General features: G+C 36.0%; 1 protein-coding gene across 8 annotated transcripts in view; it reads left to right on the top strand.

Moving 5' to 3' along the window:
- APC (APC regulator of WNT signaling pathway) overlaps positions 1 to 17,760 on the top strand; it is a 136,629-nt gene that overhangs the window by 64,912 nt on the left and 53,957 nt on the right. For all 8 annotated transcript variants that reach the window (XM_068535733.1, XM_068535732.1, XM_068535731.1 and 5 more), the window contains 3 exons: positions 3,341 to 3,449; positions 6,944 to 7,057; positions 16,808 to 16,891. In XM_068535733.1, the coding sequence (XP_068391834.1) occupies positions 3,341 to 3,449; positions 6,944 to 7,057; positions 16,808 to 16,891 (307 nt within the window). The remainder of the gene's footprint in view (positions 1 to 3,340; positions 3,450 to 6,943; positions 7,058 to 16,807; positions 16,892 to 17,760) is intronic.

Genomic DNA, 17,760 nt, shown 5'->3' with positions numbered 1-17,760 from the left:
AGGGGTATGATTCTACCTTGTAGAGTTATCAAAAATGAATATTAATATATGGAAAATACCTAGCATATCTCACTGAGAGGCAAAAGACCTTTTACTACTTTCCCTCTGGTTTCAGGTCTGTCCATCTCTAAAAATAGGGATAATCATCTGGACCAGAAATAGTGTTAAGCTTTCTTTACTGTCCTGAGTTTACATGAGTCTATTTCGTACCTTGAACCGTGACTGTTTCTGAGAATCTAGGAAACACTATCTTGAAAAATAAGAAGCTAATAACTAGGGTCTACAATCTTCCATCTCTTTGTCCCCTTTGAGTTCTGTTAAGAGGAATGTGAGCATACTGACTTTCCTAGGAACTTACTTTGCTTCATGTAGATAAAAATCTAATTGTATTAGCAGAGAGAGGGGGGAGAGTATATGTGTGTGTAGTTCTGATATATCTTGTGTCCTCTTGGTTTTCACTGTGTTTGGAGGTAAATTTAGTTCTTGTTTATGTGACAAAATCTTTATTTTGCTCTCACACCTGATAGTTTGGATAGGTTTAGGCTCAAACTTATTTTCCTTCTTCATAATCAATGTCACTGATGAGAAATTTGGTATCGGTCTGATTCACATTCCTTTTCAGGGAACCATTTTTCTTCTTTTGAAACTTTCAGAATGCCTTGGTATATGTGTTTTCTTGATTCATCATGCTGTACACTCGCTGTGCCCTTTTGCTCTGGAAATTTATTTTCTTCAGCTTTTGAAAATTCTGTTGTTTCTTTGATGATTTTTCTCCCTCTGTTTTTCTATTCTTTCTTTCTAGACATCCCTTAAGTCATAGATCAACTATCTCTGTGTCTCTTTTTTTCTTGTCTTCCGTACTGCCCAAGATAATTGAGATAAGTGTTAGAAATTAGTCAAGCCAGGACTCAAACCCAGGTCCATAACCTTTTTGAACTTCAGTGTTCCAGTCTGTAAAATGAGCATAAGAATAACTACCTTAAAAGATGTTGTGAGGATAAAATTCGATTTTTAAAAAAGTACTTAGCACTCTGATACACTCAATAGGCAGCTATTGTCACATTAGCCATTAATACATTTAACAAATATTTAAGTGCATAATACATGTGCCATGCTCTTCTAGATGATCCTGAATTAGCTAGAGGACTAAGAAGACATGAGATTTACATTTTAAAGAAGACTCTTGGCAGTCAGTAAATAAGCCGTTAATACACTAAACAAACCATAGAGACCCACCAGCTTCTGGGTCTGGACCTTGTTTCAGTTTTGAGTCTTAAGCACTGTTGTGTGAGTTACAAGATCAACTACGCTCAGTTAACCACTTGTTATCATGCTGGCTCAAGACTCGGTAACTTTTGCTTCCCCAGAGCATTTTGCCACAGTTCAGTCTTAAACTTGAGAGTAACAACTTGTCCCTATTCTCCTTAACATTTTCCTCACTCCACTACCATCACTAACCTTAGCCTATCCATTTAAGCACTTTTAGCACCCAGATCTTATTTAAATAAGCCTATTTATTGGAGAGTAATCAGAAGAAATAGCATCTCCATCTATCCCTTATTTCCCCACCTTAGTCCTGGTAGGTCCTACAGGTACTCACCAGGGAACACTGAAAAATAGAATCAGATCTCATTTTTATGTCAGTTTTAGTATCCAGCCTGTGAAAGAGATTCAAGATTTCTACATTGCTTTCTCCTGGTTCTGTTGTCAAAAATGGAAGGGAGGGGACAGCTTCTCATTGGTCAGCACACCTCCCCTGCCCCAGGTTGTTACATCATAACCAGGGCCTGGCTTCCTTCCCATGGATTCCGTCACTACTGAGGTCGCCACATCAAAAGTGAAGGCTTATTTCTTATTTTTTAAATTGCTTCTCAGTAAAGGAAAGGGAATTTTAGCAAGAATAGAACCTTCCACATACTCACATGCATACATATTCTTCAAGAAAATATAATCAAATAGAATTTTAAAGTAACAGTGTCAGAGTGGGGAACAACTCTGTGTAAGAGCAAACCCCAGAAGCCATAATAAAAAATATCCTCAGATCTGACTACGGGAAAATTAAAATTTTCTACATGGCAAAAACATAGTGAAAAAACAAGTGTAAACTGAGAAAAAATATTTATAATTGACAAAGTGCTATCATTCTTAATATAGAAGAGGTCCTATAAATAAGTAAGAAAAAGTCACAGAAACGGAAATACAAATGGATTTTAAACTTGAAAAAATACTTAACCTTACTCATACTAATAGAAATCAAATTATAACCATAGTGATGTACCATTTCTTAAAATCCTAGGTATGTAAAAATTTTCTAAACATTTGATAAAACGTTTGCATTGGTGAAGGTGGCAAGAGCATAAATAGGTACAATACCTAATAAGGGCAGTAATTTTAAAATGTACATACCCTAGGAATTTATCTTCTGTACATGCTTGAACATTTGTGAAATGAACTTATGTATAAGGTTATTCAGTGCAGCATTGTTTATAATAGCATTGTTTTTAATAGCAAAAGATTAGAAAGAGTCTAAATGCCCTCCAACATAGAACCAGTTATAGTTTATCCCTGTATGGATTCATGAATATCTTTGCAGCTAGCAAAAAACACATAGGACCTTTTTATGTTCTGATACAGAATGATCTCCAAGATAGATTTTTAAGTGGGAAAAAAAAAGTTATAGGACAACACACATAAAAATATGCTACTATTTATGTTTAAAAATGTACATGTAATTATATACATATATCCTTGCATTTTTATAGAGTATCTCTGGAAATATATACAAGAGAGTGATAATGGTCTCTTTGGGAAAGAGCCACATGAAAGGAGATAGATCATATACTTCTTGTACCTACTGATTTTTTCCCATTAACACTCTTATTTTGCATTTATCTTTATAATGATCAGATATGGAGTATCTTGATATAGATTGTTATTGAGGACATCATCGATTAGGTTGTGAGGAATTATGTAACAAATTCATCTTCAAATTCCAAACTAAGGAAACGTTTCTCTCCCTCAGAATAACTTCCTCTTATTACACAGTGACAATATATTTCTTAGTGTTTTGACTGCTGAGAAGCCGAAAGCTACATCTATGTCCAATGCAGTAGTTCCCTGTACTCTAGGTTTGTTTTTTGCATAGTTACTGCTTTTCTTTACTCCTTTATTATACTTTTTTATTCTTGTATTAAGTCCCACCTTCAAAAATCCAAAATTAATAAAATTTTCATTTATTCATTATACTTTAAATAGAGAACAGTACAGTTACAGCTTATAAGAACTGCTGTTGTGTGTGCTATATTAGCATTGTGTAAACTTAACTTTTTTTGAAAAACAGATCATTGCTTCTTGCTGACCTTGACAAAGAAGAAAAGGAAAAAGACTGGTATTATGCTCAACTTCAGAATCTCACTAAAAGAATAGATAGTCTTCCTTTAACTGAAAATGTAAGTAACTTGACAAAATGACTTATTTTTAATATCTAAAAGTATATATAAATTTATAACTGCATTTATAGTTATTTGTAAACAGTAATATGTTTTATCCAACTTTAAACCTAAATATGTAATAATGAATTTTGTTTATAAAGATGATAAAACTTCATTACGCTCAAGCATATTTATTTTAAGTCCCTTGTTAAGAAAACCTCTTAAGTTTGAATACTAAAGGACTCAGGGTTCTACTAGGAAACTGGTTTTTTATTCTGTGTGTTCAATTACCAGACATACTCTGTAGAAATGTTTATTACCATCTGTCTGTTTTTTGAACCATATTACAGGACTCATGCCAGATAATTTTTGCAATAAAAGTATCTTTGAGATAACGTGTGTCCTATTCAAACGACAGTATCTGGTGGTATGGATCTTAGGGCTTTTTGCAGGTATACTAAATTTGTTTTGCAAATATAACTATGTAAAAAGTAATTTAATTCTGTCAGCCTCTTCTTCCCCACCCAGCCTCTCCATGTGAACTGTTTTATTCATGGGGTGGCACATGTAAGAACATTTCTGAAATACATTAGTAATTTTAAACAAGACTTTAACTGTTATCCATAAATTTAAAAATAATTTTTAAAAAGAGAAAAAATAGGCTAATTAAAATATATCTTCCTCTCTTAGCTTAAATTTTTCATTTTCTTTTCTTTTTTTTTGGTCCCGCCACACGGCTCGTGGGATCTTAGTTCCCCAACCAGGGATTGAACCCGGGCCCCCTGCAGTGGAAGCAGGGAGCCCTAACCACTGGACCGCCAGGGAACTCCCTTTCATTTTCTAATAGCACTTTTGAGAGAGCATAATAAAGAAAAGGCAAAAGTGCAAAGAAGGAAAACCTTTTTCAAAACACATAGTCAGTTTCCTGACTGGAGTGGGCATTGCCTGGTGGGAGCTAGAACTAGAAGCTTAAGTGCTCAGCCTCCTAGAACAGTCATCCAGGATTTTGAGAGGGAACGAATCTCCCTTCCTGACGATGTCTTAACGTCTTTTCGGGCGTTAAGGAGACACCACTAGTGAAAGAACAGTTCATGGAGAGTTCTTGGCACATGAGGATTAGGAACTCAGGAGGGTTTGGTGGGATTTTTACTCTTAAAAATAGTAAAGCATTGTTTTGCTCAACATTCACTTTGGTAATTAGACTATACAAAATTTAGAGTCCAACTGTCTGCATGCAGTCGTGTATGTGACAATTCAAGATCGATTGGTTAATATCTGAAACAAAGATTAATTGTCAAATCATTCATTCCCATATTAATTTACTAAATAGCCAATCATGCTTATTTAAGAGGATATGTAAGATGTTATGGACCATTTGGCAACATTAGCGAATGTAAATTGCTTCCATTTCATAAATATTTTTTAATTTCACAAAACTTTGCTTTTATATTGGGAAGCCAAGTTAAGAACACTCTCATATGGAAATACTTATTAAGATACTAGGTATTGGGCTTCCCTGGTGGCGCAGTGGTTGAGAATCTGCCTGCCAATGCAGGGGACACGGGTTCGAGCCCTGGTCTGGGAAGATCCCACATGCCGCGGAGCAACTGGGCCCGTGAGCCACAACTGCTGAGCCTGCGCGTCTGGAGCCTGTGCTCCGCAACAAGAGAGGCTGCGATAGTGAGAGGCCCGCGCACTGCGATGAAGAGTGGCCCCTGCTCGCCGCAACTAGAGAAAGCCCTCGCACAGAAACAAAGACCCAACACAGCTAAAAATAAATAAATAAACTTATTTAAAAAAAAAAAAAGATACTAGGTATTGCTTAAAACATCAGATCTAAACTGCATTATTATAACATTCTGTGTCACGTTCAACTTTTTGTGCAGGGGGGTTGGGGAAGTGGAGGACAAATAAGTGTAGTTACAGCTGGCTCACTGGGAATTAGAAATAACATGCAGACTATTTCATCTGTGTTGCAACCCGTAATGTGGGTATGCCTCTAGGAATACATTCTGCTTATGTCATCTGTATATTGCAAGGGAAATGGGTGAGTGCTCCTCTAACTTATCTGACAACACAATTTGGGATCCTTAGGCCTACAGAATGCTATTCTGAGTCAGACATGTGCACGTGCAGCTTTTTTTTTTTTTTTTATGGGATCTTAGTTCCCTGACCAGGGATCGAACCCAGGCCCTCAGCAATGAAAGCACAGAGTCCTAACCTCTGGGCCACCACGGGATTCCACACATGCAGCTTTTTATTGGGTGTGTAGAGCATGAAAAATCTACAGCACTTCCTTACTCCCGTCATGGCCCATAAATTATAACTCTGTTACCTATCATTTTGTCTAATCATATTTTTAGCCTTTATCACCTCTTGGAGCATGTCTTTGCAAGTTTATTTACCTTGTCCTTTTCATCCTTTTTTATGCCTAGCAGTTACCACAGTACCTGAAATTTTAGTTAAAGGGCAAATAAAATTTTGAATGAATTAACACCCACTCTGTGAAGAAGTACTTTTTTTGGTTTGTTTCAACTTGGGTTCACAATTGGATTTTTACCAAAAAGTTTGCGTTGTCTCACAATTAATGATTGTATTATATAAAAGCTTTTTCTTATTCTATTTTCTTCTTTTTACAAATGGAAAAGTTCTCTCTGTTTAGTCTACATGTATACAACAGTCCGTACCTAAAATTCAGGTATAAATTGAAGGATGATGGACCTGATTCTTGATTATTCTGTGTTGTCCACATTACTATTACTATCTGGTTTTTAATAATTCAAAGTAGTACCTTTTCAGAGCAGAAGGATTATAAGGTGACTGAAGATAGGCTTACCCTAACTGGACCGATTATATATTTTATTTTATTTATTTATAAAATTTATTTATTTATTTATTTATTTATAAAATTGATTGATTGATTGATTGATTGCTGCATTGGGTCCTCGTTGCTGCACGCAGGCTTTCTCTAGTTCTGGCAGCAGGGGCTACTCTTTGGTGCACAGCCTTCTCATTGTGGTGGCTTCTCTTGTTGCAGAGCACGGGCTCTAGGCGCGCAGGCTTCAGTAGTTGTGGCACGCAGGCTCAGTAGTTGTGGCACGCAGGCTCAGTAGTTGTGGCACACAGGCTTAGTTGCTCCGCAGCATGTGGGATCTTCCTGGACCAGGGCTCAAACCCTTGTCCCCTGCATTGGCAGGCAGATTCTTAACCACTATGCCACTAGGAAAGTCCCCAATTATTATATTTTAAATGAAAGAGTACAATTTAATTAAAGCTGTTTGTGACTATGGGGCAATAAAAGTGTTTCAACTCTGCATTTCACATCAGAGACCCAGTCTGAGCCTAGCACTTATAATCAAGTTTTAGGAGTCCTTGGAGTAAAAATTAATTTTCTCATGCACAGTAACTTACATATTTGCTTATTCATTTTCTTTATTGGTACTCACATGCTTTTTTATTTTTACTGATAAACACACAAGATATTAACATTTCCATTTTATTTGTGGTTTTAGTTTTCCTTACAAACAGATATGACCAGAAGGCAATTGGAATATGAAGCAAGGCAAATCAGAGTTGCAATGGAAGAACAACTGGGTACTTGCCAGGATATGGAAAAACGAGCACAGGTAACTTATTTATTATTAAACTATGAAACAGCACTAGCTAGAGATCTATTAAGAATCTAATGAATTACACAGCTCTGTTACCATTGATTAAATTTTATTATTAGAGATATGTTAAAGTCCGTCTTTACTTTGACACTAGTTCAAAGTAAGAATAATTTACCATGACCCTGATACCAAAACCAGACAAAGATGTCACAAAAAAAGAAAACTACACACCAATATCACTGATGAACATAGATGCAAAAATCCTCAACAAAATACTAGCAAACAGAATCCAACAACACATTAAAAGGATCATACACCATGATCAAGTGGGGTTTATCCCAGGAATGCAAGGATTCTTCAATATATGCAAATCAATCAATGTGATACACCATATTAACAAACTGAAGGAGAAAAACCATATGATCATCTCAATAGATGCAGAGAAAGCTTTTGACAAAATTCAACACCCAGTTATGATAAAAACCCTCCAGAAAGTAGGCATAGAGGGAACTTACCTCAACATAATAAAGGCCATATATGACAAACCCACAGCCAACATTGTCCTCAATGGTGAAAAACTGAAACCATTTCCACTAAGATCAGGAACAAGACAAGGTTGCCCACTCTCACCACTATTATTCAACATAGTTTTGGAAGTGTTAGCCACAGCAATCAGAGAAGAAAAAGAAATAAAAGGAATCCAAATCGGAAAAGAAGAAGTAAAGCTGTCACTGTTTGCAGATGACATGATACTATACATAGAGAATCCTAAAGATGCTACCAGAAAACTACTAGAGCTAATCAATGAATTTGGTAAAGTAGCAGAATACAAAATTAATGCACAGAAATCTCTTGCATTCCTATACACTAATGATGAAAAGTCTGAAAGTGAAATGAAGGAAACACTCCCATTTACCACTGCAACAAAAAGAATAAAATACCTAGGAATAAATCTACCTAAGGAGACAAAAGACCTGTATGCAGAAATTATAAGACACTGATGAAAGGAATTAAAGATGATACAAACAGATGGAGAGACATACCATGTTCTTGGATTGGAAGAATCAACATTGTGAAAATGACTCTACTACCCAAAGCAATCTACAGATTCAATGCAATCCCTACCAAACTACCACTGGCATTTTTCACAGAACTAGAACAAAAAATTTCACAATTTGTATGGAAACACAAAAGACCCTGAATAGCCAAAGCAATCTTGAGAAAGAAAAACGGAGCTGGAGGAATCAGGTTCCCAGACTTCAGACTACTACAAAGCTACAGTAATTAAGACAGTATGGTACTGGCACAAAAACAGAAATATAGATCAATGGAACAGGATAGAAAGCCCAGAGATAAACCCATGCACATATGGTCACCTTATCTTTGATAAAGGAGGCAAGAATATACAGTGGAGAAAAGACAGCCTCTTCAGTAAGTGGTGCTGGGAAAACTGGACAGCTACATGTAAAAGAATGAAATTAGAACACTCCCTAACACCATGCACAAAAATCAACTCAAAATGGATTAAAGACCTAAACGTAAGGCCAGACACACTATGAAACTCTTAGAGGAAAACATAGGGAGAACACTCTATGACATAAATCACAGCAAGATCCTTTTTGACCCACCCACCTCCTAGAGGAATGGAAATAAAAACAAAAATAAACAAATGGGACCTAATGAAACTTCAAAGCTTTTGCACAGCAAAGGAAACCATAAACAAGACGAAAAGACAACCCTCAGAGTGGGAGAAAATATTTGCAAATGAAGCAACTGACAAAGGATTAATCTCCAAAATTTACAAGTAGCTCATGCAGCTCAATATCAAAAAAACAAACAACCCAATCCAAAAATGAGCAGAAGACCTAAATAGACATTTCTCCAAAGAAGATATACAGATTGCCAACAAACACATGAAAGAATGCTCAACATCATTAGACAAATGCAAATCAAAACTACAATGTGATATCATCTCACACCGGTCAGAATGGCCATCATCAAAAAATCTACAAACAGTAAATGCTGGAGAGGGTGTGGAGAAAAGGGAACCCTCTTGCACTGTTGGTGGGAATGTAAATTGATACAGCCACTATGGAGAAGAGTATGGAGGTTCCTCAAAAAACTAAGAATAGAACTACCATACGACCCAGCAATCCCACTACTGGGCATAAACCCTGAGAAAACCATAATTCAAAAAGAGTCATGTACCACAGTGTTCATTGCAGCTCTATTTACAATAGCCAGGACATGGAAGCATTCTAAGTGTCCATTGACAGATGAATGGATAAAGAAGATGTGGCACGTATATACAATGGAATATTACTCAGCCATAAAAAGAAACGAAATCGAGTTATTTGTAGTCAGGTGGATGGACCTAGAGTCTGTCATACAAAGTGAAGTAAGTCAGAAAGAGAAAAACAAATACTGTATGCTAACACACATATATGGAATTTTAAAAAAATGGTTCTGAAGAACCTAGGGGCAAGACGGGAATAAAGACACAGACCTACTAGAGAATGGACTTGAGGATATGGGGAGGGGGAAGGGTAATCTGGGACAAAGTGAGAGAGTGGCATGGACATATATACACTACCAAATGTAAAATAGATAGCTAGTTGGAAGCAGCCGCATAGCACAGGGAGATCAGCTCGGCGCTTGTGACCACCTAGAGGGGTAGGATAGGGAGGGTGGGAGGGAGACGCAAGAGGGAGGAGATATGGGGATATGTGTATATGTATAGCTGATTCACTTTGTTATAAAGCAGAAACTAACACACCATTGTAAAGCAATTATACTCCAATAAAAACGTTAAAAAAAAAAGAATAATTTACCGTGGCTGCTGGGCAACATAACCAGTGTTCAAATAATTCTCGCTTCATATTTCATTTCCCTGATACTGTTCTGCTATGCCTTGGAATTATGAGGGAAGAAGAATTAGATGCTGATCTTCTGTAGCTGATAGCTAGTTTCTGTTAGCTATTTGTTAGTAATTGTCCACCGTACATCTTTCCCTCCTAACTCTCTACTTGAGTGACTCAACATGTAAGACTAGAATGGCCAGCTAATGGACATGGGGAAGTGGATCCCAGGAAGACCTGAAGCCATGAGAAAAAAATGTGGGATCTCATTTGCAAGGAGAAAAGATGGATAAAAATTCCAAATAAAATAAGAATAGAGTAAAAGTTTTTTAAGGAATAATTATGTATCAGAAACCAGAAGGCAACTTTATATTAACTTGAATAGAGAAATAATAAGATTATTACCATTGCACTCATTAATATGGTTGGGTGCTTACTGTCATCACTATTATTTAACTGTGTTTGGAGGCTCCACTAATTCAGTTAGAAAGAAAATAAGTTGTTTAAATACTACACTATTTTCCAGCTAGAAGGGAAGGGACCAAATAATTGTCTTTTGTAAATTATATGGTTGTTTGCCTAGAAAAGCCGTAGAGAAGAGTCAAAAAATATTTCAGCTAATGAGAGAATTGAGTAAGGTGGCTGGAGTTAAGGTACATTACTAAAATTAGTAGGTTTTCTCTAGTAGCAATAGCTACCACTTGGAAATGGAAGATGGGGTAGGAGGACCTGTTTACAATAACAGGACACTTTAAAATACCTAGAGCATACCCACATGAAGAAAAATATAAAATTGCTAAAGGATGCAAAATGTGGCCTTAAAAATAGAGGAGCCTGTGCTGCTGTCTGTATTGTATTTGGGGTATCTGGTTGCAGTGTCCCCTACATACCTGACCCCAGGGAATCGCGGAAGAGGGGCGGACCCTGATGGTAAGGGTCGTGCAGGGTATGGAGGGGTGGAGCGTGTGGTCAGGCCACCCAAGATGGCTGTTGTCTTGCTCTCTGTACGTCCCCAGCTCGACCAGTGCCTGCTTCACCTACACCCCACTCACATGACTGACCTTCCTGCACGCTTGCCCCAGGCCCCAGCTAGTGATTGTTCTCATCAAAGGGGCGGTGAGGGACGTCCCCCTCTGCTAGTTTCTGCTGGCTTCCCTGGTAACTAATGAGCCAGCCTGAGGTAATTCTCCCTATAACTAGCAAATCTCCCCTTCCACCGGGAGGGAAACCCGCTGCCATGTCCTGCCCGCTGCCATGTCCTGCCCGCTGTCCGCTGCACATGGCGGGGTGTCACTCCGGGACCTTGCTTCAGGTGTGTAAGATCCCCCATCCATTAAACCATTGATGTCTCTGTTGCTGAAAACAATAAATAAATAAAGAAGCCTAGGTGAGAAGACTTTATTAATATCCTTTAAAATGTTGATATATAATACAATTCCAGTCATAACCTTACATTTTTTTTGGAGCCCGGAAAAGTGATTCTAAAGTTTGCAAAGTAAAAATTTCCAAAAATATTTAAGAAAATTATGAGTGAGGATTTACCTTACCATTTGTTAAAACTTACTGTAAAGGTGTACTAATCACAGTATGATAGCACAGGTATAGATGTAGGCAAATAGAACAGAACAGAAACTAGAAAAAGATATAAGAAAACATGGAATCTTTTAATGATAAAAGTTATAAATTTGGGGGAAAATGTTAAATAACTCAATAAATGCATAGGTATAACTAGGAACCTGTTTGGTAGAAGAGAAATTGAATTAGATCCCTAACTCACATCTTGTACATGAACAATTATAGGTGGATTAAATATCTAAATGTAAAAACTAAACATAAAATTTAATAGGACAAGAGAGATCTTAATTAAGAATGGAAACTCAAAAGCAATAAAGGCGGGGTGGGAAACAGGATTTATTTCATAAAAATTTAAAACATTCATCCTGCAGAAAATAAACTAAAGGAAAATATTTGTACACATAAGGGGAAAAGGTTAATATCCCTGTACTATAAGAATTCCTACAAACAGTAAGAAAAAGACAACTCTTTTAATATGGGCAGAGGATGTAATCATTCAATTTATTGAAAAGAAAATGCAAATGACCAGTAAAACATACAAATGACTGGCGAACAATTTAGGGAAAGTTGAAACAAAATCCACTCTTGCCCATGCGTGTGTGAGTTAGTCTCTGTCTCTGTTAACAGTTTGGTTATTTATTTATTCTCTCCATTATTTGTTCAACACATATTTGCACCCAGTATGGTGGTCCCTGCTCTCCTCTATGTGTAAATTTTTCACTGTTAAAACAACTCTGGGGGGCTTCCCTGGCGGCTCAGTGGTTGAGAATCTGCCTGCCAATGCAGGGGACACGGGTTCGAGCCCTGGTCTGGTAAGATCCCACATGCCGCGGAGCAGCTGGGCCCGTGAGCCACGACTACTGAGCCTGCGCGTCTGGAGCCTGTGCTCCGCAACAAGAGAGGCCGCGACAGTGAGAGGCCCGCGCACCGCGATGAAGAGTGGCCCGCGCTTGCCGCAACTAGAGAAAGCCCTCGCACAGAAACGAAGACCCAACACAGCCATAAATAAAATAAATTAATTAAAAAAAAACAAAAAAACAAAAAAAACAACTCTGATAAACATACTTATTCATATCCTATAAACACGTGCAACAGTTTCTCTAGGTCAAGAGTCAGCAGTCTTTTTCTTAAAGGGCTGTATGGTAAATATTTTAGACTTTGTGGCCATCTGCCTTTGTAGCAAGAAGGCAACCATAGATGACAATATATAAGCAGATGGCCATGGCTGTATTTCAGTAAAACTTAATTCATAAATACAGATGGCTAGCAAGCCCTAATTTGCTGACCTCTGCTCTAGGGTATGTACCTAAAAGCGTAATTGCTGGTCATAAGGTATGAGTGTTTTGAATAGTGTGTGCCAAATTGCGCTCAAAATGATTTTATCAGTTTACATTTCTCCTAGTCATATGTGAGAATTCCTGTTTCTTTTACCTGATTTTTTCAGCAATTGTGAGTCACATTTTATAATTAACAAACAATGGGCATTTGAAACATTATCTTGTCATTTAGTTTGTACTTCCATGAGTACTACTGAAGCTGATTATCTTTTCATGTATTCATTAGATTTTCTTTTTGTCATTTTTCCGTATCCTTTGCCCATTTTCTATTATGTTAAATGTCTTATTCTTATGTATTTGAGAGATATTTTAATATCCTCTAGATACCAATCTGTTATACATAATGTATATCACAACCCCTCCCTGCCAAATATGTTACCTACTTTAGCTTCATAACAAAAATTATTTTTTGTTATAAAGCTAAATTAATTGTATTGCCATATTTGTGCTTTCTTTGATCTATTTATACATCTTTTCCTATCCTTAAAGATACCCTTGTATTTTTTTCTAATAGTTTTAATGTTTTATTTTTACAATTAGGTCTTTAATTCATCTCAAATTTGCTATTATATATGTTTTGGAGGTAGGAATCTAATTATATATATATACACACACATGATTTTTATATCAATGTACATACAATTAATATATATTATATGCAATATAATTTCTATTATTGAATAAATATATATTATTAATGGTTATATAATATATAATTAATCATGTATACACACACATACATATACATAACACAGATACACACAGATCGATGCATATTTATGTTGTTTAACTAAATTTCCCATTATCACTTACTGGATGTGCCACTGTTTCCCCATGGATTGGTAATGCTGTCTCTGGCATCTGAGAAGTTTGTATTTGCTGGATATTTGTAGACTCTATTCCGTTAGTCTGTTTTAACTTCTCTGTCCCTGTGCTGATAACCACATTTGTTTTATTTGCTATAGCTTTATTAATCTTGGTACCTAGTAGGGTGAGTCCTTCTTATTTTTGATTGTAAAAATGTGTTTATATTCTGTTTTGTTACTCATCTAATTCAAGGAAAAGCCTTATGGGCTTTTGATTAGAATTACATTGAATTTATAATTAATTTGAGGAGAATTTATATCTTTACAATATAAGGATTGGTTCTTGGTTGAAAGGGTGACTCTGGAGCCAGTCCTCCTGGGTTCCAGTTCCCTACCTGTCACTTATCAGCACTGTGATCTTGGGTAAACTCTCTGTCTCAGTTTTCCCATTGGTAAAATACAAATAATGATTCCCTGTAAAATGTGAGGATTAAATGAGTTAATATATGTAAAACACTTGGAATCCAGCAAACAGAAAAAACTCAGGAAATAATTAGGTATTGTTATTAATTTTTTATCTCTCTGTTCATTTAGGTCTTATTTTATGTCCTTCGAAAAAGTTTTGTAATATTCTTCATAAAACTCTTACACATCTTTTTTTTTACATTTATTTCTAGATATCTTACAGTTTTTGTTGCATTGTGAATGGGATTTTCTTTAATTACATTACTAAGTTTGATTTGTTATGTGTCCAGCAGTCTTCCTGAACTCTTTTAGTAGATTGTCTCAGTAGTTTAAGATTTTCTTGGATTTTCCATTTAAACTGTTATTTTGTTTGCAAGTAATGATAACTTTGTCTTTTCCAGTCCTTTTTTTCTCTTTGTATTAAATAAGAACTCTAATACATCTTTGAATAAAAAGCAGTGATAATTGGTCTTCTTCATCTTCTCTTGGCTCTAAAAGGAATCCTTCTGAAATTTCACCATTAAGTATGTTGTTTACTCAAGGTTTTTGATACCATTTATCAAGTTAAGGAATTTACCTTCTATTCCTAATTTGTTGAGAGTTGTCCTGAATTCATATTGAACTGTATTACTATATGATTTTTTTAAATCAGTTTTGCAAAAGTCATACCATCTCCATATGCCTGAACAAGTAAGCATTTTTTGTTAAACATAATTTCATAAATATTCAAGATTGTCATATAGGGAATGGAAAGAAATACTACGGGCTTCTTCCATTTTCATGTTGAGTAACAGAAGCACAAAGGTTGTTGTGTCAGAAATCATCAAGGCACAGACTTGACTTCAGAATTTAGTGACCTGATAGCAATACAGAAATGTAGTTCTGTGGAGAGGAGTATTAGATATGATTTCCTTTTTTCATCCTCTGAATATTAAAAATTTTGACTTAGGACTTTATTGGTGAAGGGGAGCTAGTTACATAGAGAGGGGAGAACAATAAAATATTACAAAGCCACTAATTGTGTGTAGTTTCATTGCTTATGTAATGGCAGGAAGTATTTACCATCTGATGTAGAGGTGATCACTCATCTTTGCAGTCTCTTTAGAAAGCTACCAAAAGCACAGGTATTTCTTCTTCAGCATGTTTTCATGATGAAAATTGGATGTGGTAAAATTTCTTAATTAAAGAATATTATTTACCTTAGGTTCACTATTTTCAGAATTATGATATAGGATCAGCACAGTTGTAGTGTTACAAAGGAAGGAAAGAAGGGAGGGAGGGAGGAAGGAAGGATTCATTTTTGGTGAGCGCAACTTTTTCGAGCTTTTCTGTGTTTGTTTATCATAACATTGGAAAATAGCAACAATAATCATTTTTACTATGGCAATAAAATCGTAAGGACATTGTATTTAAGCAAAATTAGATATGCTCAAAGGGTAAGTTTTGTATGTAAGTTTTATAACTATATATACTTAAAGCTATTTGTTACAGTACTTTTTTTAAAAAATATTTTATTTATTTATTTTTATATTTATTTTTGGCTGTGTTGGGTCTTCGTTTCTGTGCGAGGGCTTCCTCTAGTTGCAGCAAGCGGGGGCCGCTCTTCATCGCGGTGCGCGGGCCTCTTCACTATCGCGGCCTCTCTTGTTGCGGAGCACAGGCTCCAGACGCGCAGGCTCAGTAGCTGTGGCTCACGGGCCCTGTTGCTCCGCGGCATGTGGGATCCTCCCAGACCAGGGCTCGAACCCGTGTCCCCTGCATTAGCAGGCAGACTCTCAACCACTGCGCCACCAGGGAAGCCCTGTTACAGTACTTTTTATTATTTATCTATTGAGGTATACATGCTCAGAAATCTTTTATTGATGGGTGCATAATCATAAAAGTTTGGAAATGACTCCATCTAGCTTCTAACACTTTTTTCCCCATTGAAACAATTACTCTTAATAATACAATTTTTTTTATACCAATATTAGGATGTTAACTATAGAATTATTACAGAAGATGTTACAACACTGGCAGTACTTGTTTTTAAAACATATACTTGAAAACACTTTTCCCACATTTTTTCAGTTCCACATTGTTTGATCTGTAGTTACTGCTTTGTGTTCACTTGAAGGTCTCAGGATATGGGCAGAGCAGTAGCTCTTACCATCATTGTGATCTTAGTGTTGGGAATAAAAATAATGTTTAGCTGCAGTAGGTATTTGGGAAAGCTAAATCTGAAAGGTACCACTGACTTGTAATGAGAATAACTTTGGGGAAGATTATTCTTACTGTTTAAAGCCTGATGTTTATTAAAACAAATCAGCTGCTCTTTCCCTTTACAGGTATACCATGCTTTGTATAAATCCATTACACTGTACTGACATCTGGATTAATATAGAAGATTAAATTCAGATGTAATTTTCTCTTTGTTGAAGTAGTTTTTGAGACTAGCTTTTAAATACCAATTTCACACTATATGCATCATACAATTTGATATATGACTTATATTTTTACAGTTTCCCTAAGTAGATCTAGAGATCTGTTGTATAAAGTTAGATTTATTAAAAAATTGAACTGATCCTAATATGTCATCAGTGTATGAATATATATACATATCTAATTCTTATATAAGAGTGATTTGGTATAACCCTAAGCTGTTAAATGGTAACCATAGTACGGTTATTTAAACTAATGTTTTTAATAAGAATAGATCTAATTTGGTTACTTATTTTATTTTAGCGAAGAATAACCAGAATTCAACAAATAGAGAAGGACATACTTCGTATACGACAGCTTTTACAGTCCCAAGCAACAGAAGCAGAGGTTAGTAAATTGTCTCTTTTGTTTGCAGACATAAATATAGGTAGTTATTCTAAGAAGAAGAAATAGGTATAATTAACGTGGCATCATCAAAATAGGTGTTCTTCTAAAGAATTGAGACACTTAATAAGTTTTTTCATTAAATTAAATAGATTTCAAAAACCTTTACTACTTTGGTTTCTTCATAACTTTAAGGCAGTTAAAATTTGTAGAGCCATAAATACAGATACTTTACTTCAGTTATCTGTTTTCATATAATCAGATAACTAACTTAATTTGGCTACTAACGATTTGTAAATAAGCTATCTCTTTGTATGTAATCCATAGTAAAAATTGATCATACACATATATCTATGCTTACTCTACAAACTCCATTAAAATGACAGTAAAAGGATAAAATGAAAAATCACAAATACCAGGGGGAGGTGACATCGATAAAATTTGGGGAGCTGGAAAGCAGATAAACAAATTACTCTTCTGGCATATGGTAGAGAGTTGACCCCTGAGTCAGCAGTAGCAACCCATTTTACACTGTGGAGTCCTACAAGGTCCCAGAATTGGTTACACCTGGATGTGCTACCTCTGGATGTGAGGATTAAGAAAGACGTTAAAAGCAAGAGGATGACTGAAAGTTTAAGAAGCCGGTGGAGCCTCCAGAACCTCTCTTCAACTCTGCATGGCTAAGTGACTGCTACTTTCCAGTCTCAGCAAAAGCTGAGAGATTTATTCTGGAAAAGGTAAAACAAAGGGTCTTTGGATAAGGGTAATCCTAGTATAGTTGACGTTGGGAGGGAGGTATCATACTAAAAACTGAAATCAGTGAAAATTCCCTTACTGAATGCTGAAACCCTCATTGGCATCCAGGTTTATAA

The sequence above is a fragment of the Eschrichtius robustus genome, chromosome 2, assembly GCF_028021215.1.
Source record: "Eschrichtius robustus isolate mEscRob2 chromosome 2, mEscRob2.pri, whole genome shotgun sequence".
Lineage (NCBI taxonomy): Eukaryota > Metazoa > Chordata > Mammalia > Artiodactyla > Eschrichtiidae > Eschrichtius > Eschrichtius robustus.
Note: the sequence above shows the minus strand (reverse complement) of the source record. Positions and strands in the feature narration are given on the sequence as shown.